The sequence below is a fragment of the Chaetura pelagica genome, unplaced genomic scaffold (genome assembly GCF_000747805.2).
Source record: "Chaetura pelagica isolate M959 unplaced genomic scaffold, ChaPel_1.0 scaffold222, whole genome shotgun sequence".
Taxonomy (NCBI): domain Eukaryota; kingdom Metazoa; phylum Chordata; class Aves; order Apodiformes; family Apodidae; genus Chaetura; species Chaetura pelagica.
The window spans coordinates 5,316,955-5,344,170 of NW_009952711.1; the positions used below are offsets into that span (position 1 = coordinate 5,316,955).

Here is a 27,216-nt window from a genome sequence, read left to right on the forward strand (position 1 = left end):
GTGTGGCTGCTCAGATGGTCTGGAAAAAGAGTTTATTTGCCTTGTTTGATTAGTGATTAAGAGCTATGGTTCAAGGCTGGTGGTGGTAGAGGGTTACTTACGAAGACAAGGATCATGAAGGATGAGCTGGAAATGCTTAGTAGTGGTAAGAGAGAAGAAATATGATTAGAAATATGAGGTTCTGGGAGAGTGAGACCAAAGGAGAAGCTGTGGGGAGACCTAGGAAATCAATAACGAAAACTGGATTGGGAATAAAGAGTATTTGCATGAAAGATATCAGGAAGATTGCAACTGCGAATAGGGCAGGAGGGAATGTGTGGATCTTGGATAAGGAGGCTGAAGTAGGAACGCTGAGACTGGGAGAAAAAAATAGAAGGCACAGGGAAGAGATAGAAAGGAGCAGAGCAGTTTGGTCAGGACAGGTAGGTCAGGACAAGAGCATATGGTTGTCTCCTGTGAATACTCCTATCCACGTGCTGGAGTGAAATGCTGGTTTCTTCACTGGCAGCAAATGTTTGTGAAATTCACTGCCAGACTATGTGCCCATTCTTCTGCAGTTTAGCCAGCCTTCAAAAAGAAAGTACGAAGTAAAATTTGAAATGCTACTTGTTGGCTCTGCTGTGCACACTAAGGCAGGATGGGAGAGGGAGGGGAAGAAATGCATGATTATAAAATTAAGACTTTACCTGAGTGCATTCACATAGGAGGCTGCATTGATATTGCTCAAACAGATTTTATTCTGGCATTTTCAACCTTTTGAATGCTGACTCTGCAGCTTTAGTGTAGTTTTAATGCACTTTAACTATATATGATTAGAAAACACTAGAGATGTGGCACAATAGTCCAAATGGCTGGTCAAAATTAATTAACTACAGACCAAGTCGTGGCTGGGGAGGCTCTGCAGTAAACCTTATCCTTTCAACTCTTGTTATTTCATGCAATCATTTAATTTAACAATAAGAAACTGAAAATATTACAATGTTGAGTGAGGAAAGACTGTTTTTTAATACCATTTAGCTGTTTGCCAAAGTTTTTGCAAGTGCTCCTGTTAAGACATATTACTATACACTATATACAGAATATTTATATCCTTAAAACATGTTTAAACTTCTCAGTTATAAATTTCTTGTATGTCTAGAGTTGCCTGGGAAAGGAAACCTGTACAACTTGCCCTTGTCCTTCTTCCTTGCCAAGGCTGGTGCACTTTTTATCATACTGGTGGGATCTTGAAGACAAGGTCAAAACTCCACAGCCAACTGCAAATGGATATGTTTCCAGGGAAATGGGAGAAATTTGGGGAGGAAAGCTGAATTATTTGTGTGGGACAAAAAGGTAGAAAAGTGATAGTGAGAGATCAAAGAACGTTGATTCAGTTGTATAATTTGGCTTCAAGACAAGGGTTACAGTTCACCAGGGGAATTTTTGTTGCTACCCTGTTCTCCTCCCAGCCAGAGAGGAGGGAAAGGGAATGGGAAAAGGAAGCAATTCTTGGATCTACCCAGCTGCAGTCATTCTTACCAAGCTGGAGCAGAGACTGAGTGGCGAGTGTTTGGAACACAGCTGTGTGACAAGTTCCTTTCCCTCCCTGTGTTTTTTTAAGTCTTCTTTTTCGTCCTTTGGAAGGGGTTGTAATAAACACTATTAAATATGCACATTTATCATGCAGTGAATTTTGTCTTTTTTTCATCAACCATAAGACAAGTCCTGCAAGATGCTTTACTCAGTGAAAAAAGACAAAAATTGTAAATGGGAATACTTCTATGATCCTTTGTGTTTTAGTGCTAGAATATTTGAACAGTGAAATTGCAGAAGTTCAGAAATGCAAATAGAAATCCACTTCATTGTTTCTTCTTCAACAAGTTCCTGCATGCACCTTTTACCATAGAACAGAGATTTCCTCCTCGTGTCTTTGCCCAGGACTGAAAAAAAAACAAACAAAACAACAAACCCACCCCTATGTTAGCTTCAAAACAAAAGGAAATAAATTGTCCGTACGGAGACTGGTGCATACTTTTTTTGAGTTACTGTTTCCACTGAAGTCTCTGAGAACTTTTTTATGATTTAGAGCTTGGCCAGGATTTCTCCACTGATGTTGAAAACATCATCATGTTTTTACATGATGTGGGGTGAATGACTTGCTGCTTCCTTTCATGCTCACTGCATTCTTCCTCATGCCTATTTCAGTGTAATTTGGGATTAAGCATATTAATTTTATAAAGGCTGGAAACGTGGAAACTATGATCTTTCAAAAAAGTTCTGTTTACAAAAGATGAGCCCAATAATATATCTTTGTGTCTATTGATCCACATTCCTCCTGGGTAATCTAAAAAAATAGCTGACTTCTTCCTATCAGAAATTTCTGTTCTGTGAGATGCACTCTTCTTCAATCTCCTTTATCCAAAAATACTGATACTGGTACCTTCATTTAAAAATGCTAATTTAATTTCTAGTTATCTTTCTTCCTGGAATATTGGAAAGCCCCTGAATATCTTACCATGCCTGCTACCATTTGCTGTGTCCGTTTGTGTCACCGTTTGACTCAGGTCCGACAACAATGCTCTCGATCCCCCCTCCCCCCAACCCAGGTAGGGAAGGAGAGAGAGAAAAAGAGAGAGACTTGGCTGGATTGAAAACTAAACTACACAGCTTTAATTAAAACACTAATGAATCATACAAGAAAATATATACAATTATATACAGATATATTCAGGTATGGGCAAAAGCCTCTCGCCTCCCCCCACCCCCAGCAAGTCCCACAGCACTTCCCTGAACTGGGAAGAGTCCTGAGGAATCCCGGAGCTGCTGCTGGAGAAAGCACAGAGTGCTGAGAGTCAGCCTAAGGGTCGACAGTGATGGATGAACGGAGTCCTCCCTGGATGCCGGCCATGGATGGAAGAGAAGGGAAGAAGAAGGAGGAAGGAAGTTGTCTTCCGTGATCTCTGACCTTCCTTTGAGCTTACGTAGATATATGGAATGGAGTATCTTTGGCCAATTTTGCTGTCTGTCTAACTCAGCCTCCTATGGGGGGGTCACAGATCTCCCCATAGTGTCTGAGCCGGCAGAGTGCAGGTGCGGCCTTGAAGCCTCAGTAGTTAGAAAAACATTCCTCTGTCTTATCAGCCTAGCAGAACACATTGTTGCTAGTTAAAAGAAAGCTTACTGAAGGAAAAAAAAATCAGTAAAAAGAAAAATTGGCTTCATCCTGGCTCAAACCAGGACAAAGTTACCTTTGAATTTAAAATATTGTGATTAAAGGGGACTGTGAGGTATGACTAGACACTGTGTTGGGGCCTCTATTTAGCTGAACATCCCTCAGGTTGCCTTGCCTCCTATTATGGTGCAATATATTTTAATCTCAGGATGTCAGGTTTATTTTTCTGTGGGAACTGATTGCTTTTGATCAGTAACTGGGTTGAAACACATTTCCTCAGTTTCATAACATGTAGGTTTATAATTTACCATTTATCAATAATTTTTTCATATTCCAGTTTTGTCTTTGAAATAGAAAACTAAGAGTGGTGGTGGGTTATTTTTCTTCACATGGGAGGGTTCCCTGCTCATGGCAGAGGGGTTGGAACTTGATGATCTTTGAGGTGCCTTCCAACCGTAATGATTTTATGATTCTTTTGTATGGGTCATGTTTCAAATGTAGGTGTTGTGCATAGTCCTCCATTCTAAGAACCTACAACAGGTTTACCACCTGAGCATTAGCTGTTCCTGAACTGGAGTTTGCTTTCCTGGCTAGTCTGATACCGCTGTGGCTACAGTAGCCTGCACTATTGTGGCTGCAGCTTGTGTGCTGTTACTTGTAACAAATACAGCAGAGAAATTTAGTAACGTTTCCACAGCTACTCTTGAATATATGTTTCGGTTGGTTAGATTAGATTAGGTCACTCACCTGAAGAAAGAATGGTTCTTCATTGTCATTAAGTCCTGAAGGGTCTTTATTTAAGAGTTGTACACCAAAACACAGGTTGGGGAGAAGCTTCTTTTTATTAAAATATTTTCTGGTACTTAGGACCCCTAAGCTAGATTATTATACCTGTATGCATACTTGTGCACTTGTTTAGCCTTTTTTCCATAAAGTTTAGTGAACATGGTGGTAGTTAAAAATGTGTTAACTTCCACATGGATATTTTCAAGTAAATATTACTGTTGTGAATGAGAAGCATTTTGTGAGGTTGCTCTCTATAGGAAAAAGTGTTTTGACCTTTGTCTCATAGATACACAGGTGATTTTTTTCTTATTTTTATGAAAATGGAGCCACTCTTTTCAACTTCTTGTTTCACGGCACAGCTTGATGAAGCGTAACAAGTTGAATTATTTCAAAGTAGAAGGATAAAGTGCCAGTATTTTCCTGTTCATGCCTTAATGCTGAAATGAAACCTAACTCTATTGTAAAGTTTTTCTTAAGTCCTTATTGTTGTTGCTGAAAATATTTCCTTTTCCATATTGTTTGTGTTAGGAGGAATGGCCTATTAAAATGTGAGCAGTATTGATGAATCTTGGAAAGCATGAGTCTCCTACCTCATCCTTTGAATATCTGTAAAGATAACTAAGTTTCATGTTTCTTTTTCCTCCACATGTTACCTATTGAGTGATCAGTGAAGGTGTTCAGTTTTAACAGTGTTCAGTGTTGGAGCCAAGAAATGCATGTGGGCTGTTTCATTTTTTGGGTTATATGTAGTACTAAAAGGCAAACATTTAAACTGAAGAGTATAAGGATACCTGTTCTTGGAAGTGCTCAAAACTTAGTGTAAGAAGGTGCTGAGGAACATGAAACAACTTTTAGAGTAGCTTGTGCTTTGAAAAGTGAGTTTGATTGTATTATTTCCAGAAGTTCTATGAACTACTCTGCATAAAAGAAAAAAACCCTTAGTGATATCATGAGTGAATGTCATTACTAGTCAATATGCTATAGATAGACTTATTAAAGCCTGACCACTTAGTAGAAATTATTTAATATCTTATTGTTTTGAGAAGTTTCTGCTTAGTGCAAGTTTGTGCTACTTTTGAGTTCTATTTTCTCATCTATTAAAATGTAGTTAGCTGTTGCAGATGAGTAACAGGCAAGTTCCTGAGTTTGCGTTGAAGGAAGAAAGCATGATTATTTTTTTTGTAAAACAAAGTATAATTTGAAACATCATCAGACTTTTGAACAAAAGCAATTACAAATAGCAATTCAGTTAGGTTTTGCAGTATTTCATAAGATGAACTTTCCAAGGTCTTACAGTTGTTTTTACTATTCTGATACACAGCTATGAATAAACTAACAACCAATGATAAAGAATTGCAAACTTATTAAAATGTCAAACTAAACTATTTTGGGGAGATTGTAATAAACTTGATTTACAGCTGAGTACTTATGAGTACTTTTAAGCAATCACATGTTTTTAAAATAAACCCTTTGAAGCCTGCAAGTAAAAAAATGTTAAACCTCAAATTTCTTTTCCCTCTTGAAAATATCTTATTAGGATTATATTATGGATTCTCCACCAGCTGCACCAGATAATACATCTGGTATACTGTTTGGTGTGAGACAGAACTCGGGAGTTCCACAGTACCAGACTGGGCCAGCAGTGAATGTAACAGGTGGGTATAACTGTAGTAGTTGATAAGAGAAAGAAACAGCCTAATGTCATTTAACTGTAGCGCAGATCTTTGGGTTATAACTTAAAATAGGATTTCTAGAATATAGTATAGCTACTTTTTTCTCCCCCCCTGTACATAACACTGTATAATGCTTAATGAAATAAACTTTGGAGCCTTGTGTTGCCAGACTTTGCTTTTCTGCACGTTAGACTGACTGTGATATCAACTGGTATGTTCTTTTACTGCTCATTTAGATGGAAAAAGGTATTTCCAGATCCACTGTAATTTTTTTACCAAGAAAGGCTCGTTTTCAGTATATCCAGCATTCTTTGACTAGCATGAATAGGAATGACTTAGCAAGAGAGACACTGTGAAGAGTACCAGAAGAACTTCCTGAGTCAGCTGAGTGGAGTCTCTGTGGTGATGGTCTTGGTTACCTGACTAGTGTATATAAGAGCTGGAGTAGGTGGCATTGAAAGTATCTTGTCTGAAAAAGAGGGGCAGTAAAAGAGTATGTAGTTTGTCAACAAATTATTTTTTTTTTATTAGCTAAATTATGTTTCAGCAGAAACTAACTTACTGAAAAACAAAAAACCCACTTTTTTTTTTTTTGTCACAGCAGATTAAGTAGATTGGAAGCATACAGTTCATTCAATATTAAACAAGCTATAACTTGTCTTTTGTGAAGGATTGTACTTTTGTAATAACTGACCAGAACCCTGTCATTCAGTCATTGCCATAAGTTACACATGAGAGTCACTTCTGATTCTTCCATGAGGTAACAGGTTATGTACAATGAATGGCTTCACTGCTCTTAGTGACCAGTTATGTAGAGCAGAATGATTGCTAGTTTATTCTGCTTTATGTGATGCTTTTGCATCTGTAGTTTAGGCTTTCATTTTCAACAAAGGATTGATGGTGTATTTCCTTGCATTTGTCCAATTATTCTGTGACGTCATTTTAGTCTTACTGGGTTAGATAGCTTTTTGTCAAGTAAGGAAAGGTTTTACTTATTGCAAATGTATTCAGTATTCTAACCCTTGTTCTCCAAAGAACAGATATTAACGTTTATTTGTTTGTGGGTTTGTTATTTGATTTTTCTAATCTAGGAGACCTTCTTGCATATTTAAGTATTACTTGTGTTAGTCTCTTACTGAGAAAAATTAAATACTTAAAAGCATCATCTTATACCATACTTGGTCTATGTTTATTTCTGTAAGATGGCAGTTATATTTAGAAATAAAAGGTTTATAAGTTTGGGTTGAAATACAAATATCTTTTACACAAAAGGCAAATTTAAGATGCGTTTTGTGTATTTTGTGGTTTGGCTTGCATGGGAAGTGGCAATGTGCTTACATTGATGTTTGTATGTTGCTGGTGTTGTGCTGTGCTTCTTCCAGTCCATCTGCAGCACCTTGGGCACAAGGCAGTCTGTGATATGATATTTTAAAGCAGAATCTTTATGGAAACTGGCTTGTGATACTCTGCAGGACAATTTAACTTCTGTAAAGGGTTCATTAAAGAAATTTTTTTAGCTCAATATAGCATAACTTTTATTTCTGAGGTCTAAGCAGGGATGTTACAAGCTACTGATGGACACTGATCAACCATTTGATTAGACTGCTAAATAGGTGGTGGTAGTAAGTTAAATAGCAGTGGTAACTCTTATCTGCAGGTTGGATAGACTCTGGGGATGTCTGTAAAATTCTCCCAGAAAGTTTACCTACTCAGAGGAGCCAAAAAATGCCATAAGCAGTAGAAAAACTGTTCTGTGGTATTTGAGAGTTGACTGGCCTGTTTTCATGCATTTATAGCACTAGATTAATGGGAGGTGTTGGTGAGGGACAATGCATTGGAGGCCTGAAACAATTTGGCTATTGTTATATCCCTGTTCTGTTAGTTTGATTTGATTGTTACCACAAAATAGTTGATGCTTTTATTCCAGGTTACCATTTCTGATGTGTTTTGCCATCATTCACAAAATCAGGCCTAGGCAGCGGAGATGCAAGTAAGTGTAGCCAACTGTTTCATAATAGCTACAAAATAGTTACAAAAGTACTCAGTAATAGCATGATGTGAAGATCATAGACTCCTGAGCAGCCTGAAAACCAAACAAAATGGTTTGGCGGCTCCTTTGCTTATTTGTGTACCTGGAGTTCCTGACAGTTTCAGCTGCATGGTCTGCTGGATAGAGGATTAGACAAATTAGTCTGGATCATGAGTGGTTCAAGGAATTCTTATGTCTACACACCAACTGAGAGAGGCACTTCAATTAAAAGAGGGATCAATCTCACTTATGCCAGCTAGATATTAAATAATACTTGGAATTGGTTTGATTTTATTTTTTTTAAATAGACCTAGTTTTTCTTTTAAAATGAACCAATGACAGAATTCAAATGCAAACCTATGTATATTCTCCTACCATTATTATAGTAATTCTGAAAGTGAATTTATTCAGTCAGAGTTAAACAAACTAATTTAAGAATGGTCACCTTTATAAATATATAGAAGTTATCCATTTTTTTGTTACAGATGTGTCAGGCTTTTTTAAATTGATATTGTTAGCAATTTTATGAACATGTAAAAATAGTCCTTTTTTTCTCCAAGTCAGGTTTTCTACAGTAAAATAAAATACTATACTGAAGATTCTTTTAAAATCAATTAGACCTTCTGTCTTTTCCTAGGCCCTCATTACACAACTACACATAATTAATTGTACAGCAGCAGTTCCTGCTGTAGGTTGATGTGTTTCTGTGTGACCTACTCTAGGGGATCCTGCTCTGGCAGGGTGTTGGACTAGATGATCTTTTGAGGTCTCTTCCAACCGCTGAGATTCTATGAGTGTGATACAAAGGAGGAAGTTAGAATTGCAAGATACATACATAACAAGTCAATTTTGTTTTCCTGTATATAAGGCATAGTGTGTTAAATTTTCCAAGATGCTTCAATATTAGTATTCCTTGCTGGGAGTCTTTGCCTCTTGTGGATTAAATGGCAAGACCATCCAGACTATTTGCTAGGTGTAGATAGTTACCACTGAGTAAACACAACTTAGAGGTGGGAGGGGCTTGTTTTGTTTGCTCTCACAAGAAGTTTAAATAATTTTATGTGGCGCAGGTTTACTCTGCTTGATGAGAAGGCTTCAAAAATTATTAATTTGTTTTCTTATTACACCCAAAGAAATCACTAGAGCAGCTAGACCACTAAGAAGGGTATATACAAGAATGTGCTTAGTTCAGGTGATTGTGTCTGAAACTGAAGTCTGGTCTTTATCATGGTTTATGATAGTCTTAAGGCTTTTTGCAGTCTGTGATTGTGAGAGATATACAAGGCCTGTGCCAGCACTCCAGACTTGGTATGTAGCTGTGCTCTTTCAGGTCTACTCGAGGACCGATCTGTGTATTGAGATCATATCATCAAGAGTAGTCTTACAGTGATAAGAGACAGATTTCAGGACAAGATGGAACCAGGTATTGATGGGCATGTTAATCAGGCCCCAAGCCTCTGAATTTCCAGCTTACTTTTTAGTGCTTTTCTTTTTTTAGAATAAATACTGCAAACAATAAGTGAAACAGCTGTTCTTTCAGAAGACAGCAAGTAATTGTGCTGTGGTTGGTCATTAGAAGTCTCAAATGTTTTACAGAGTTGAATAACAAACTAAACCAGTATTAACAGAGGACAAGAAAAAAGAAGGTATGTTTTTCATCAGAAGAGCAGAGGTTCTGAATAGTGCACATTGTGAAAACCAGCTGTTTAGCTTAACTTTATTACTGTGAACTCATCTTTACTCAGATTAGTGTGGGTCAAGATGTGAAAAATAGGCCAAATAAATTTGGGTGTTCATGATATGATTTACTTGGTTTTGGGGATGAGTCTGTATCTCTTTGCATTTAACTTTTTCCACTGGCCTTAGAATATTCAGTCTGAGTTGGATATTGTTTTTTTAGCTTCTGTAGGAGTTACTACATTAGGGAAATAATAACTGCTTTAGATAGGTTTGTCCATCCTTTAAAATATAGTCATCAGTAATGTGTTCACAGTATACTGTGGGAAAAAAGCTGAAGTTAATTTAAACTACTGTAGGTCTGGATGAGTGTAGTTTTGTATCTAAGCACCCTGCTACTTCTGAAGGCAAAAGTGTAACTCTCAAAGACCAAGACTAATGAGGTTGGTGCTGGAAGCAATTCAGCTGTTTCACCTACAGTTAACTCTCCAACACTAACACCATCACAAAATGTATCTTCAAAAGGTGGGGTAGATCAAATGGTCTAGCTGTCAATCCTTGCATTTGGAAAGAGCTCGTGCTCTTGTAATGTTTAAATTGATTGAGATTATTAAAGTTATTAAGCCAGTGCAATCAACTAACTCTGTTCTTGGGCTGTAAAATATAAAAAAAAACATTTCTATGCAAGAATTTATATACCTTTACAAATTAATAGACCCTATTCAAATCTTAGATCCTTATATTTTTATTTTTTTAGGTATGTTTAAATTTTGTAAAGCAACGATTAATTGTTTAGTGGCTGTGAAGACAGAAAATCAAATATAAATGTCCCTGACCTCATACTCTTAGTTGAGATTTTCTATTTCAAAGAACAGAGTTGAAATTTTAAAAAGCCAAGCAACCAGAAAATCAAGATTGAAAGAATTCTGGGACTGGGACATTTATATACTAATTCTGATTAGATAAAAGGAAGAAAAAAAATATTGTAGGAATGTCAGGCTAGGCAGCAAGGACTAGGACTGTGGAATCTCTGTCCTTGGGAGTTACTCGGAAGTTGATTGGACATGGCTCTGAGCATCCCAATGAGGTTGGACTTGTTTTGAGTGGGAGGTTGGACAAAACACCTCCACAAGTTCAACCTAAATTATTCTGTGGTTCTGTACTTAAACTAGCTATTGCAAAGTGTGTTTTGCGGTTCTCCCCTTTCTTTCACAGCAATGTTTTTGATACAGTTTAAAATAGTGGGAAGGCAGGAGGGGGATTTTCTTTTCAGAGAGGATGTCCTTTGCAAGATCTTATCCTCCCTACAAGAAGAGGGGTAGTTACGCTGTTTTGGCATATTAATAATTAGATTCACTTTCCTCCTGAGCCAAAAGGTACTTTCCAACTGATAGTAATAGATGAGGATTTATTCTTGGCTCTGAGGTATTTCCAAAGAAATAGTCTCTCCTATAATGTTAAAATGAGGAGCTACCTACTGAGTGATTCTGTTACTTAGAGTAATTTCATGAGGTTTTTGCTTGTTTTGTTTGCAGCTGGTTTGCTATCAGGCTCTTCCCCAGCATTCAGAGGGAAGTGGCTATAACATGGAATATTGTGGCAAAAAATTATCCTCAGCCCTCCGTTGGGTGAAACAGATGCTGTGCTGCAGTGTATGGTACACTGGAGGTTCTTACTAAATGTAGTAACAAAGGAGTAGATCATGTTCATTGAGAACCTTATTTTAATGAGTTTGTCTCCAAGCTGTCCTATGCTAGCATAGCAATTTCTAATCTGTCACAGAATCCAGCACCACAGAACACAAGATGTTGCTGCACAACCTGTTTTCCTCCAACTCTGATGGCACTGAGCTGTGATGTGTCAAAATGTTTAACAAACTGTAATAGTGAAGACTTAAAGCACTGTCTTGTACATCTCTTGCATGACCATCCACTCGTGTAGGACTTTCTGCTTAATTACAGTTCCTAGCAATACGGTTATCTTCAAGGAGAAATACTGTTTGAGCCTGGACTTGTTTGAGTTCCTGGACTGTGTTAGACTATTGTTGTGAAAAACTGTGTAACACTGTTACATGATCCTCTCTTAAATCATATGCTTACTCATTCCCTTTTTATAAGGTGGATGTATATTTGTGTGTTTGTTTTTGTTACATTTTTTCATAGCCCTGGCAGGGTACAGCTGACTCTACAGTTAAGATGTAACTTAAAATTCCTCTCGTGTGTTTAACTGTTCTTCTGAACTACTTAGCATGGAGTCTCCCAGATCTGTGAATGACTTTGGAAAAGTAGCTCTGGCTCTGATGGGTTTTGACAGTTGGAGAAAGCTGGAAGCCTGTGGGTTTATTCATTTAAGTTTAAGCTAATGCAAAGCATTTTTTGTTTGCTTGAAAGGTATTCAGTATTTTATGCTGATAAGAGAAATACTATTTCTTTTCATTATGGGAAGTAATTATTTAGAGGATTTATTCTCTATGTTCTCCAAAGACACCTTTGCTCAACAGGAATGATGAATCTGATTAGACCTAAGCTCCAACAAGTGTCCAGAAATATTCTTGTCATTGAGAACTAGATGTTGAAATTTCTTTCTAAAACCAATTATCTGAACCCTATTGTGATAATGATCAGGTCATAGCATAAAACAATGTTAATTTGAGAATTATAGTTCTTAAAACCATTTAAAAAATCCATCTGATCCAGGGTTGGTGGGGCACAGAATTAATGCTTTGTTTCTGTTATCCTGCCTTCAACCCCCTTCCTTTTTTTCATTATTTCTCAAACTTTGTAGAAGTTCTTTATGGGTCTGTATCAAATGGAACAAACTTAAGCTCAGTTTGGAGAAAAGGGTAGTTGAAAGACAGTTGTAAAACCTTATGGTTACTACAGCTACATCAATTGTAATAATTTTCATTTGAAGTAGCAAATTTTGCTATAATAATAGAGTGTTCTGCTTGAATTCTGAATCTTAACATATTTTAAATTTTACAGATACAAATGTTGCATCAAACACCATTAAAAATGGAGGACCTTATCCACGAGCTTGTCCAAAGTGCAATATTCATTTCAATCTGATGGATCCTCTAAAAAATCATATGAAGGTAAAATATTTTGGGGTTGGTAAACATTACAACAAACATATGTGGGCTTCTGTTGTGGTTGTGAAAGGGTGCTGTGTTTTGATATGAAGATAGTCTAGCTTCTGGCTGTGATCAGCTGAAGCCCAAATGCTCAATATCTTTCAGTTACAGAAGGGAAGAATGCAGTAGCGAGCTCTAAATTTTGCCACTTTTTGCCTTATTTTTCAAATGAACTGTAGCATGTTTGCTGTCTTGGTATGATTTTTCTTTGCCACAGCTGTGACTTCTTTAACCATCAGCCAGATTTAGGTGAATTTGATGAAGGTAAGGGCTTATGATAATAGCAGCCAGTTGACCTGTGTTTGTTACTAAGACATCCCTTTTTATCTGGATGTATCACTTGGTAGCTAAAAATGTTTTTAAGCTGGGGGGAAAAACTTAATTTGTAGTTCATCCACAAACACTGAGAAACAAAGCTTTCAGAAACTAAATAATCACTTAGCATGCTTTTGAGACTACTTGCTGTTTTTTCTGGAACCATGTTTCCAGGAAAAGATTATTATTTGGTGAAGATTCATGCAGTTCTCAGGCATGTGAATTCCATTTCAGGGGACAGAGAAATGGCTTTGCACTCTGTATATAATGTAAATAACCCATGCAAAAATGAGTATGGATTACTGTAATAGAAATCTGTGAGACTCTGAGTTTGTGTTAACACAGATCGTTCTAATTTACTGGGTGTAAGATACTCTAAATAGTAGCTGCTGTCCTCTTCAGCTTCCAAATACAATTAAGAAATATACATAATGGTGGAAAAAAAAATCAAGGGTTTTATCTTTCTGTAATAATTATCTGCAGAGAATAGCTTTTGCACTGAGTACCAACCAAATGAAAGAATCATTGAAGAAGCGGGTTTACTTAGTATTATTTAATTAATTTTTTTGTTAAAATTTATACCAAGTTACACTTCAACAGTAGGGAATTGGCTCCTTACTTCTAGACTTACAGAATATATTCCTGCACATTATTCAGCAGGAGAAAGAACTGTCCTCTGAAGCATTTTGATTTTGTTCACTGTTGGAAACTTCATAGCATCTTTTGTACTTAATACTTTTTAAGCTTAAGTTTCACAGGGTAGCTATTGAGTTAAACATTATGTACACTGTGACTTAAGGAAGCTTGAATAGTGTGTGTAACTTAAAATTTCTTAATTTTTCAGTAATGCTGCAAAGAACTTTTGCAGGTTTCAACATATGTCCCCTCAAAAGAAATAAAATAAAACTTTACAATAATTTCTCAGTAAACTCATAACTGTCAGCAAAATACTTGCATAAAAGCTGCTTTTCTCTTTCTCCTTACTAAATATAAATTAAGTAGACATTTTTCTAATGAGTCAGGCCACACAGGTATTCTGATTTCTAGCCTAAATTTGTTACATGAACCTTTAAGAATAATTAATTTTCAGTTTTTAGAATACGTAATGTTTTATTACCTAAACACTACTTATCTCTAAGTTCCTTTTCAAGATCTATATGTGAATATGGATCAAATTGATGTGTCAGAGACTTGACATTTGTGTCTAGCTCTAGATGGTGAGTGGCAATCATTTCTAAAATGCTGCTGTTGTCGATGCAGTTCGTTTAGAGACTAACACCTTTGTCTCTGTCTGTCTTTTCTCCTCCCTCTTTCCATCCAGTATTGTTGTCCAGATATGGTGAATAATCTTTTCCCAGCTGTGGCCAAAACAGAATGTTCAAGTACAAGCAAGATTGCTGAATCTGAGAAAGGAAAATTGATTATGTTAGTTAACGACTTTTATTATGGGAAGCATGAAGGTGACACCCAGCAGGTACAACAGGAGCAGAAGACTCATACAACATTTAAGTGCTTCAGTTGTCTGAAAGTTCTTAAAAATAATATAAGGTATTTGAATTCACTTCCTTAATTGTTTGGTAATGACTTACAGCCCATAAGACTTAGTCTCATGCATTAAACATTTGTCTCTGGAATAGATTTTTTTTTCCTATTGAAAACTGATAATATTGGGTGACTGAGCAGAAATGTAATTAATTTTTATTATGTGTGTATGGCCATTACTTAGACATTTTACAGATAAGAGTACAGGTTTTGATGGTGTCTAACACAAACAGTACAGTTTTAATGATAACTGTTCTAGGACTTCAGGGTTAGAAAGGGCAACACAAAGTATTATACAAATTGCCATCTGGATTGGTAGTATCAGATGCAAGTGTTAATTCCCTTTAAGGACGCAAAACGACTAATAGTTGGTGGTTTACTTACATAACATCTGTTATTTTAATGGAATAATTACGCTTCCAAATGCTGCAAAAAACTTCAGTAGTTTGTTTTAATAGGTAGACAAGCTTATGTCGTTATTCTTTTGGAAGCTGAGGTCATAGAACTTCTTTATATGCATTCTTCAAAAGAAGCTGAAGTAGCAGAATGTAAAACTGAAATGGACTGTTCCTTCAAAGGGCACAGTCTGCAGGTTAAATGAACAGATTTATGCTAACATTAGACCCACATTATTGAACAAAACTTAAGTTTCATGTAATAACAAACATTGAATTTGCCATTAACCCTGAAGTATGTGTAAATCCTAAGTAAAAGTGCTGGTAATTTATCTTTAGCAGCTTGAAAATGTGTGTTAGACTTGAAAAGAGTTTACTGTCATGATTTTGTAGTTTCTGTTAGTTATGGCATGGCAGTTTATCTTTTTAAAAGCAGTAGACAATGTTGGATAGGGCTGAGAGGTTTTTCTTCTGTTTTTTTTTAATACATAATACTTTTCAAGTAAGTTTTTCGTGCAATAGCGTGAAAAGTGGTCCCCAGAAATAATACTTTATTAAGATATCTGGGTTCATTTAAGAAATATATTTTTCAGGCACTGTTTTCTGCTCAGTATTATATGTGTAAATTACAGGTGCTGTGGTGCCTGTGTGTTCCACTGCAAGTTATTAAAAAGCAGCATTAATTCTTTTCCTTGAATTTCTCAAGTCAACTTGCAGCCATACTAATTTTTGCTGTAACTTTCTCTGTAGTGCGTGGTTCTGTAACTTCAGAATTTTTATTCCAAGTTGTATTTTATACCCTTAACTATTTATAGGGGGCAAAATAAATCCAGAGTTTACAGTTGAACTTTTCTAAATCTTAGTTCAGTGCTAGTGTCAGTTCCTTTCTTCTGTTTATGTACCTGGATATCTTTTGTTAGCTTTTTTCCCTTTTCTTTTTGTAAGCAGTTCATTATATTAGAAGCTTGAGCTCGAGACAGTATTCTTGCTCATTTGTTTTTTCCAAGGTCACTGCTTAGAGCATTACGTTGCTCTTGTGACTGTGACCGACGTTTAATAGCTGCTCTAGTTGTACTGAAATGAAGCACATTCAAAATAGAACAGTTTTTGCAGTTTAATTTTAGTGGGTTGTGCAACTGACCTATTCTTGTGCTGTTCCACCAGTAACTGTGACCCTTCACTGTTGTCGTGGATGCCTAGACTTCTCAGCCAGAATAGGTTCCTACTACAGATAGGTGGGCATATTAATGAGGAATAAGTGGTAGCTGAAATGGAAGCACACCACCAAGTTTTTCCTGCTCGTTTGATTGTCAGCTGCACAGTGGCATTCTTTGATAACTGTCCTTTGTAATTCAACTTAAGTCCTAAATACTTTATACAAAGACAGCTCTTGGAACCCTGCCAATTTTGAGTGGAGGTATTTTCAGATTAAGCTATAATGTCCTGATGGTATGTTCTTACTACTTAATAGTTCTCAGCAGAGCTAAAGTTAAAAAGTTCAGAATGTGAATTTGGTCAAGTGTGAATAGCTGATTAACATGTTTTGTTGTTGCTGCCTTTGCTGATTTCCCGTTATTTCAAGGCAAGAACTGTGTCTAAACAAATGTGATGTGTTACATGTTCCTTATATAATAGTGAAAATGTCTTTTCAAGCTTTGAAACATAATTTCTGGCATAGTCAGCTTGCTTAACTTTGTTGCTTTTTTATTTATTTTTTTTTAACTAATAGTTATTCCTTAAATTTTTTTGTTAATGGAGAGGCCCTTATAGAGTAAAGTTTCTAAAGAATCCTATATGTGTTGCATGCAATGTTTCATACACAGAATTACAGAATGGTAGGGGTTGGAAGGGACTTCTAGAGATCGAGTCCAACCACCCTGCCAGTGCAATACCACCACAGAACCAAGGGCATGTCTCAGAAACGCATCCAGATGGGTCTTGAAGCACTTCAGAGAAAGAGACTCCACAACCTCTCTGGGCAGTCTGTTCCAGTGCTCCATAACCTTTACAGTAAAGTAGTTTTCTCTCATGTTGAGATGGAACTTCCTGTGCTCTAGTTTGCATCCATTGCCCCTTGTCCTGTCACAGGGCATGACTGAAAATAAATTGACCCCTCCTTGACACCCACCCCTCAGATATTTGTAAACATTAATGAGATCCCTTCTCAGTCTTGTCTTCCCTTGACTAGACTTTCCTAGCCCCAGGTCTCTCAGCCTTTCCTCATAAGACAAGTGTTCCAGTCCCTAAGTCATCCTCCTAGCCTGCATTGGACTTTCTCAAGTAGATTCCTGTCCCCCATGAACTGGGGAGTGCAGAACTGGGCACGATACTCCAGGTGTGGTCTCAGAAGGACAGAGTAGATGAGGAGGAGACCCTCGCTCAACCTGTTGGACATGCTCTTCTTACTGCACCCCAGGATACCATTGACCTTGGCCACAAGGGCACATAGCTGACCCATGGGTAACATATTGTCCTCCAGGACACCAGAGTCCTCCACAGAGCTGCTTTCTAGCAGGTTGGCTCCTAATCTGTACTGGAGCATGTTGTTACTCCTCCCCAGGTGCAGGACTCTGCACTTACTCTTGTTGAACCTCATTAGGTTCCTCTTTGCCCACCTCTCCAGCCTGTCTAGATCTTGCTGAACAGCTGCACAGCCTTCAGGTGTTTCAGCCAATCCTCCAACTTCATATTGTCAGCAAACTTGCTGAGGTTACACTCTGTCCCCTCATCCAGGTCATTAATGAAGATGTTGAACAGGACTGGACCCAGCACTGATCCCTGGGGAACTCCACTAGTTACAAGTCTGGCCCTGGTCTGCACCATTGATCACCACCCTCTGCGCTATATTGTGTAGCCGGTTCTTAATCCATTTCACTGTCCATTCTTCTACCCGCAACTTCCTGAGCTTGCTCGCAAGGGTGTTATGGGAGACAGTGTCAAAAGCCTTGCTAAGGTCAATGTAGATACTATCCACTGGTCTCCCTGCATCTACCCATTCACTCACATCATCATAAAAGGCTAGCAGATTAGTCAAACGTAATTTACCCTTAGTAAACCCATGCTGGCTACTCCTTGCTTCTTCCTTATCAAATACTAAACTCTACCATGTCATGTACAGTGAATGTTAACCTTTTTGCACTTGTTTACTGTCATGTAAAGGTTTATGAACCACATGAAACATCACTTGGAGCTTGAGAAGCAGAGCAGTGAAAGTTGGGAAAGCCACACAACCTGCCAGCACTGTTACCGCCAGTTTCCCACCCCATTCCAGCTGCAGTGCCACATTGAAAGCACACACACGCCTTACGAGTCATCTAGTAAGTTGGATTGTATCACATTCAGTCTTTTTGTGAGCTAAAATTTTTAGATGTTTTTCAACTTCTAGTTTGCTGGTTTGTAACTTCAGACTTAAAGCTATTGTACTTGAGAGTAATAATCTTAAGGTTTAATATAGCACTGAGCACTCTTTCAGTTTATGTTAGAGTAATGTGTGTGGAAATAAGTTTTTAAAGCTTTTTGTTTTATATTGAAAGCTTGAATGCAAGAATTCATGCCAAGAGCCTTGCACTTCTGGCTTCCTGAAGTTGTACAGGGCATTTCTTCTGAAGAATAGAAAAATCATTAGATTGCTTTGACTTTATGTATTTCTATAGTCCACATAAGTGTGTGTATTATAATTTATCTACTTATGACCCCAAAGGAATTTTTACTGTTTTCTTGTTTTTCCCTTTTTCTAGCAATTTGTAAAATATGTGAATTATCCTTTGAAACTGAGCAAGTTCTTTTGCAACATATGAAGGACAATCATAAGCCAGGTGAAATGCCGTATGTTTGCCAGGTATCTCTGAGTGACTGTTTTGTACTTAGATTACACCACCTCCAGTCTTTACTGTCCATGAACATTTAACAAGAAAGTCAAATTTTTGTTTTAGGTGTGCAACTACAGGTCCTCAGCTTTTTCTGATGTAGAAACACATTTTAGAACAGTTCATGAAAACACAAAGCATTTGCTATGCCCATTTTGCCTCAAAGTAATTAAAATCGGAGCACCATATATGCATCATTACATGAGGCATCAGGTAAGCAGATACTTTCAAGCATTAATGATAAAATCATGATAAATATATGTCATTAATCTCTCAGAAAAAAAAACAAACCTTTGCTGATTTGTATGGCTGTTACTGGGTAAGAATAGTTAAAAGATATGGTAGAAAAACGATAACTGCTTCTTTTGAAAAGGCTTTACTTAAGGAATTATTAGACTGCCATCTTTTTGTTTGACAGCAGCTCCCTCTTTAAATAAAATTGTGGAATATTATTGAAGTACTATCTGCTATTTAATTTTTCATTGAGTTACAGTGATATGTTCTGTTTTTCTTGAGGTTAGTAGCAAGTCTTTCAGTAGTTCAAGTAGAAGAGAAGATTATGAAGTACTGTGTTGTCTTTTAGCTAATAGCCTGATTCCTCCTTTTAGTAATGATGCTGCCTTGTATTTTCAAGTATTTAAATTTTCTCTCTTAAATTCCTACACAGTATCTTTGCTTTGTACAATATTAGGAGTTTGTCCTGTCAGTGTTTTAGAAACTGGATGACTATTTCTTGAGACAAGCTAGGGTTGGATATTTATTTATCATGACATTCATGCTTACTGTAGATTGTCTTCTATTTTTAAAAGAAAAAAGGCATATACCGTTGCACTAAGTGCAGACTGCAATTTTTGACATGCAAAGAAAAAATGGATCACAAGACTCAGCATCACCGAACATTTAGGAAACCCAAGCAGTTAGAAGGATTGCCTCCTGGAACAAAGGTAATTGTTCATACAGGAAAATTAAAAGGGGCAAAGGAAGGAAATGCATTGATAAAGAAAGGAGTGGAATAGAATTAACTGCTTTCCTCTGTTCTTTTCCAAAGCAAAGTGGGGTTTTTTTGCCACCTCTAAAACTCTAAAAATATTCCTGTTGCAAAAATTGCCATGCACAGCCTATGATTTCTTCCTGGTGATCTGTCCCATTCCTGTATATGCCAGTTGTTCAGTCAGTGCTGCTGCTTTATTGAGCTTTTGGTTAATTTGCCCCACTGATCGTTTCTTGTGCTAGGAGAAAAGGACATAGTCTGAATTATAGACTGAGGTATCTGCATCATTTCCTGTAAAAGTTGTTCAACTTGTAGAAGGTGGTGGCAAAAAAAAAATAAATCATGCAGAGTGCAAGACGTACTTCTCCATGGACAATATGTGCTTAAAAGTTGAGTTCTCTGTGTCATATTTAGCCCCAGCATTTGAAGGGGGGGGGGAAAGGTTGCCATTTTCTGCTGTTTTATGAGGTAGACTTAGGTCTCCTCAGAACACTTAGGCTCTTTTTAAATCATTTTTCCATTTCTCAAGAAGTTTTTTTGCTGTGGATTTCAGAACTTTTTACTAAGGTGTTCTAATGAAGTATGAAGATTTATGTCCTTTCAGTTAAAAGGGAGAAGAAAATTGAACATTTTGATCAGCTGCAATTTGTTTGCTGTAGAATCAGGAAGGGAAAATGACTGAAATTTACGTTGATTATGTTGCTTGGCAGAATGTAAAGCACTAATTTTCTATTATGGGACAATAATCCATTTTTCGAAAGACTTCAGGTTCTTTATGGTCCAATAAAAGCTTAGATTATGTTAAAATTTTGCTTTTAGTAGACCTTGACAGGATGTAGATGATGAGAGTGAAGAGCTTGGAATCGGGTTCAGAAGATGACGTGCTTCTAAACTATGAGCATGGGCAAGAAGTTAAAATTAGGAGTCAAGCTGTGAGTGAAAACTGGAGAACCAAATTTAAGGCCAAGACAAGGGAGCGCAATAATACCAGATAAGAGTTCAGAGACCAGAATTGGTCCTTGGAGGGCTTTAGGATGAGGAGGAAAAATGGCTAATCATGAGGCAACAAGACACAGGGCTTTTGTGAAATCCAGGCACTAATGGTATGTTTGGAATTATTCTTCATAGGACTAATTGACCTGACCTTTTTCTTTCCTTTCCACATCTACATTTTTTGTTTTAAGATAGCAGGATGTAGCCAGTTACAGGTCTGAAAAGAGAGCAGTTTTGCTTTGTCATGGCTGTTTCCACCAGAACAAGAGCTTTTTAAGCATCCAGTAGACCATTGAGGTTAACTTTACTCTTGTCCACAGTATTGCATATTTTTCAAAGCAGTCTTTACTGAGGGGTGTTTCATATGCTGTGATTTTTATCCTAAGTGGCTTAAACTTTGAGACAAATAGAATTTAGAACTTTAAAAGCTTAAATTTAAATAGAATTTTTTTTTATTTCATACCTGTAGGTGACTATTCGAGCATCTATTGGATCTCTTCATTCAGGATCATCAGCAACATCTTCTGTTAGTACAAGCACTTCCACGTTTCAGTTATCACCTAAAGCTAGAAATACAGCCACTAAAAATCATAACAGATCTAATACAAGTAGATCAAAAGCAAAATCAAAATCAACTGCATCGAAGAAGCAAAATGTGTGCACCAACAGCAAAAAAAAAAAAGAAATTGCAAATACAGCATTGCATAATCTAAGGTAAAATATTAGCACTAAAATATCTTCATACTTTGAATTTTATTAATTATCTTTCAATAACTTCTCATACTGCAATACAGAAGATTTGACACTTCAGTTTTGCAGAATAAGTGGGTGCATAAACTTGCCACATAAAAGTACTGTAATTCTTAATCTTCACTCACCACATTTGTTGGTGGTAGACTACTTGATGATGAAAGAACAGCTGTTCTGGAAACTTTTCTGTTCTAAATTTAGAGTTTTTCTCTGCACAGAGCCAAAGACTCTTGAAATACAGACTCATTAGGTAGGTTTATGTTATAAAGAGACCTGTGGGAGAGTACACGTCTGCCTGGGTGTTCTTTGTGCATTTTATTATGGAGGTGAAAGGATTTTCCTCCCTTATTTTTTTAAGGGTTTTATTTGAACCCATTAATTTATAAGGTTGAGTCTTGTCTGTCCTGGGAGACACCTTAATTTGGTGAGCTACCAAAAAAAACCCAAGAAAGTTAATAGCAAGCTGTTAAGAGCATGCTCTCCTTATATTTATAATTTACTGGGGTTTGCTATTCTTATTTTTATAGTTCAATGCGTGTTTTATGGACTAGAATGTAATTTCATTGGCCAAGATAAGTTAGGAGTTTTCTTCATCAAAGATTGTAGATGTCTTCCTTACAGTAAGGTGCTAACACTCACTGTTACATTTTTAAGTTCCTATTTTTTTTCCCTAACATAGGTAAGCTTGCTACTGACTTCAAGCAAAAACTTTAAAACAGTTATCTTGTCTTACAGTGTTGATATTAACTGTTAACTTTTTCATATTGCTGTTAGGTGTCGTTTGGGAGCTCACAAATGCATTGAGTGTTACTCACAAATAAAAGATTTTGCAAGCCATTTTCCTGCTTATGTCCACTGTAGCTTATGCAGATACAATACTAGCTGTAGCAAAGCCTATGTGAATCACATGATGAGGTAAGAACTCTTAAAAACTTTTACTGGGTTATCAAGTACTTCCTGAATTTATATAAGATGTGTTAGGTGTTTCTATTAGCTGAATTTTTAACTGGGTCCAAGGACAGTCAGAGAAATGGGTAAAGGTGGATTTTTTTACTAAATAATGAGGGCTTAAACCCTGTGTTCATGTTCTGCCAATAATTCAGGAAGTGTTCTGTCTTTACTTTGGAGTTGCTCTGGGATCTTCCATACTTACTTTAGCCAAACTTAACCAATAATGACTAATTGCTGCATATTCACTGGGTTTCAGATTGAATACCTCATCTGTTTTTACGAGTGCTCAATGCATAGAGGCACAGCTACTGCTAATGAAATCTGTGCTGGGAATACCATGTACAGGATGTCTCAAATAGCATACTCAAGTGGATGCTTCTTAATATATTACTCCTGGTCATCTGAAAAAATAACATTCATTTTTGCAGACGGTTTGATTGTGAGGCAGTATAGGGTAACAGTGATGACAGCTGTAAAAAACTTAAGAAAATGAATTAGTTACTTTTCAGAACAATGGGATTTTACTATTCAATAATTAAACACAGATCATGCAACAATGAAGGTAGAACAAAATTTTGAAAACCTGCATGTTAATCCTGTGCCCTAAACAAGCCAGATGTATTGCAGAAGAAAACAGAATGCAGGTCTCTTTTAAAATATGTGTAAAATGCCTTGGCATCTTTGGATGCTAGAATTCTTTAATTTATGACGCATATCTGTACAAGTTTTTGTTTATATTTTATATGTTGATCTATTAATATTAATTTCAATGCTCATGTAAGTCATAGACTGAAATAGCTTACATGCTTTTATCCATATGACCTGTTGGTTGCAGGCATAAGAAAAGAATAAAAATTAATGTGCTTCATTTGAACTATAGAAGAGAAAGTTCACTCCAGAAGAGGAGAAGGGAATCTAAGATAAAACTGTTCCTACTGTTGCCCATGTTCTGGGTGTTACCAAATTCAACCATGTAGCACAATAGCTTTGTCTCCTTTGTCTTCTTGACACAATAATGCTCTCCCTACTTTGACCCCTCATAGTGTCTATCATCACCTTGTTTGGTGAGTTTAAGGAACAAGGGATGGTGATGAGGAAGGCTGTCAGAGGGAGGATATTTCTGCAGTAGCAGACCCTGTACTCAGCTGCTTGCTTTTTGTTTCATGTGGGAGTACAGTGTTGGCACATACTTAACCTGCATATGAGATAACTTACAGGTTGTCTGAAAATGTGATTTGTCTCATTTAAAGTCATATCTTTAGGAAGTGTGAGTTCAGCAACGCTTCACTTTTATGGAGCACTGTGCAGCTACAGCCATGTTTCAAGAGCTAAACTGCTGATGGAAGCAATGTAACTATGTTCTTGCAGGACTGTGGGGATGAAGTTAAACCTTGCCCCTCCCAAACTCATTATTTGCGAGACTGCTAGGCTAAGATTTACAAGCCTGTAAGCTTTCAGCAATGTAATTGTTTTAGAATAGAGTAGGTCAGTAATTAAGCCTTCTATTTCATGCCTTGCCGTAAGCAAATTGCAGTACCATGTGCAGTGCAGGGGATATGTGGAGGAATGTACTCAGGAAAACCAGCCTAAGTGGTAATGTTTTCTTATATTTAGTTTTCACAGTGCTCGTCCAAGTAAAAGATTTTGGATCTATAAGAAGCATTCAGAAGAGCTACGGTAATTCTGCTTTGTTCAGTTACAGATCAGTATGTTTTTACTTAGATAGTGAACTGATCAGTTAAATGAGATTAGAGCCTTTTGAATTTCTGAGCTTCCACAATTTAAGAAGGAGCAAGGAAATAAGAACATTAGCTCTTCCACTAGCAGTGTTCTGTTCAGTGACAAAAACTTGTTAATTGACCACATTTATTAACTTTTCTTAACCCTGAGCAGTTTAAAAAAATATTTCTTTTTCTTTATTTTCCAGTTATTCATAATGTGCAAAATGGGGGGTGAGAAGGGAAACAACAAAGAACCAACCAAAATTGAGAAACTCATGCTTTTTACAGATAAATTTGTCTGAAGTGGTGTTCTTTGCACTACATCCAGCATGGAGATGCCCTGGTCATTGATTGGGATTTCCAAGTACTAGCTGCAGTATAAAAAGTAAGAATAGGTTTTTGAGAGTCATCTCATCTAATGCTGGAGGAAGTATTTTCTTTTATCTAGCCTGTCCAGTTGATGTAAGTTAAGAAAATTATTTTTACAACCATGCTGTATTTATACTTCTTTTTACTTTCTCTTCTCTAGAGGTGTGACTGTAGTATGTCTTAACTGTGATTTCTTGACGGATGTTTCTGGCTTGGATAGCATGGCCACACATCTGAGTGAAAGCCACACTCATACTTGTCAAGTTATTATAGAGAAAGGTGAGCACATAAAATGTCTTTTTTTATATAGTATACACATATAAATACTTAGATGTGGCTATCTCTGTGTTATTGCAGTCCTTTCTTCAGTTGCATTATAATTATTTCTGTGTAGTTGGATTTGAAAATGAGTACTTCTGTATTTCCACATTTTAAAATATTTTTAATTAAATCCTTTATTTTTATTTTCAGTTTCTGTAGATATCCCAGCTGCTGAACAAGTATCTGAGTAAGTTTTTTATTTTTACTGCTCAATGTTTATTTCTATTGATTTAGTGACAGATGGCCAAAATTTGAAACTGGGTTTTTTTGAATTTCATAGACTTTGAAATATATGGGTGAACACAGACCCTTAATTTACTAGTGTCTTTTGCTCTTACCACATCTGCAATTACAAGAATGGGGAGATAAAATTATTACCCACTTCATCCAAAATCAAAACCAGGTTTTTGTTCATTTTGGCCAAACAGATATAAGTAATTCTTGCAGTATTAAAACTTCTCAATTCTGTCTTGAAAGTCTAGACATAGTGAGACCGTTACTTCATCTTGCTTTTAATACTAGCTGTATTAAATGGTTTTTGTTCTTCGTGTAATAGTTATATGAATGAGAAAGTTACATTTGTTGAAGTAGGTCAAATTCAATCTTTATATAAAAGTCTTTACAAATAATTTGCAAAATTCAAAATATGACAACAGTATATACTGTTTTGTATTAACTTTTCCATTTTTTGAAGAAAAATTAATACGAGGAATTTGGCTTTCATTTTTTTAAGGATTTAAAAATGAATCTGCAGTACTGTGTAGACTGTGTTGCAGGGTTCGTTTGACTTTTTTTTTACCTTAGAAGAAGCAGATGTACCATTCCCCATTAACCTGAAATAGTACCTGAAGCTTTAAAATGTAGCCTGTGGGCCTACTCATGCTTTAATTTAGAGTTCAGAGGTGTGTCAGTTGAATCAAACATTTTGAGTTTTCTCTTAACTATTTCAGAACACAGGAACAAAAATGTCAATCAGACTGTAAAGGAAGGTATTTCAAAAGATGAAAGAAAATCGTTTAACCCTGATTTAACAACAAGGTGCCACTGAGTCCGTGTAACCTATAGGAGGATTCTAAAAGGGGTTGCATATTCTCATGCTTGATGTGAATTCTTCCAACAGCAAGAATTTCATAGGTCTCTAAGCATAAACCAGCCTTAATTAAGTGTTGGAAATATCTCCAATAAGTTATTTCATAACTATTCAGTATTTTCTGTCTTTGTTTCCTTAAAATGGCCAGTAAGAGGGGATATTGGAATAATCTGTCATTTGATCCAAAGAGGGAAATACTTATTGTCTCTGGCTATGAGTAATGGTAGAGCAAAATACATGCTATAAACCTCAAACCTGTACTGGTAACTGTTTAGCATGTCATGCATTTGAATAAAACTGGTGTTACCTGATGGGGTAACTAATAGATATTATTAAAAAGAACAGCGGAAGGAAGTTAATGTGGGAAAGCACTCCAAATAGCCATTTGAAAACTGAAATTTCTGATTTTGGAGCACAGTATTGAAACTGAACAAAGTACTGGAATGAGTCATCTTGGAAGGTGAGCTATAGTCACTTCATTAATCCAAAGTGGCTTCTGTCCTTTAACAGTTTAGATTTCAGTGAAACTCAGACAATGGAAAAATCAAGTGTTGATCTGTGATACAACCTTAGCATTTCTATTTGGAGTTGGAATTGGGTGTTGGGAATTGATACTTGCTGGATTGTATGTAAGGAAAATCTATAGAGATTTCTATGAAAACACTTAGGAGTGTTGGATATATGATGTATGAATTAGTGAGAAACAGATGGTTGAGCACTGAAAAGATTTGAAGTATAGTCAAGAGTATGTGCAGGTTTGTTTCTGCAAGCTGTTGGATTAGGACAGATGCAGATAGCCTTTATTTTTAAGAGGTCTGATGTTGGCAGTAAGATTAGTTGCTGGTACTACATGAGGTGATAAAGTCAGTGATGGTACTTTTTGAAACTGCCTGCTTGTAGACTTCTTTAATTTCAGTTATTCTTGTCCTGTTCCATATACTAATTCTGTGATACTTTGGACAAGAACATAATATTGCTAAACCTAAGAGCATGAGGATACCTGTGTAGCAGATTTTCTAATTCATTATTTGATGTGCAGAATAAGCACAGAAATTTTCTTTTTGCGGGATGGTTCTTCATGGTACTCTGTGGTTTGTTGTGGAAGAGGAACTTGCAGACAATAGTAATTGAGAAACTACACAGTAAAACTTACGATCTATGAATGTTTCTTCCCATTCTCTGCCCTGTAATTCAGTGAGGTATGATTTGCTTTTGGGGGTCTTCAGAATCATTTCATCTTTGGAAACGATAACTCACAGTTACAATCTTGATTTTGGATCTTCTCTTGCATCTCTCAGATGGTATCTTTTGGTATCTTTTATTACATAGCAGACTGTGTTGTAAAACTCATCTGGATTGCTAATGACCAGATGTGTTCTGTGAGCTCAGTGTAGGTTTAATGAGACTGTCTTTGCACCAGAATCCTGCCATTAGTAATATAGATTACCTAGCTGGACATGTTT

The 27,216-nt window shown here is 36.6% G+C and overlaps 1 protein-coding gene across 1 annotated transcript in view; it reads left to right on the forward strand.

Annotated features, from left to right (window-relative positions):
• The window catches only part of ZNF280D (zinc finger protein 280D), a 50,500-nt gene that overhangs the window by 9,266 nt on the left and 14,018 nt on the right, over positions 1–27,216 (forward strand). Inside the window, 14 exon segments of the mRNA XM_009994536.1 lie at positions 5,475–5,592; positions 9,676–9,736; positions 9,738–9,841; positions 12,301–12,410; positions 14,086–14,312; positions 17,861–18,018; positions 18,439–18,539; positions 18,634–18,780; positions 19,377–19,511; positions 21,021–21,265; positions 22,076–22,216; positions 23,867–23,929; positions 24,503–24,621; positions 24,814–24,850. Coding sequence (XP_009992838.1) covers positions 5,475–5,592; positions 9,676–9,736; positions 9,738–9,841; positions 12,301–12,410; positions 14,086–14,312; positions 17,861–18,018; positions 18,439–18,539; positions 18,634–18,780; positions 19,377–19,511; positions 21,021–21,265; positions 22,076–22,216; positions 23,867–23,929; positions 24,503–24,621; positions 24,814–24,850 — 1,766 coding nt within the window.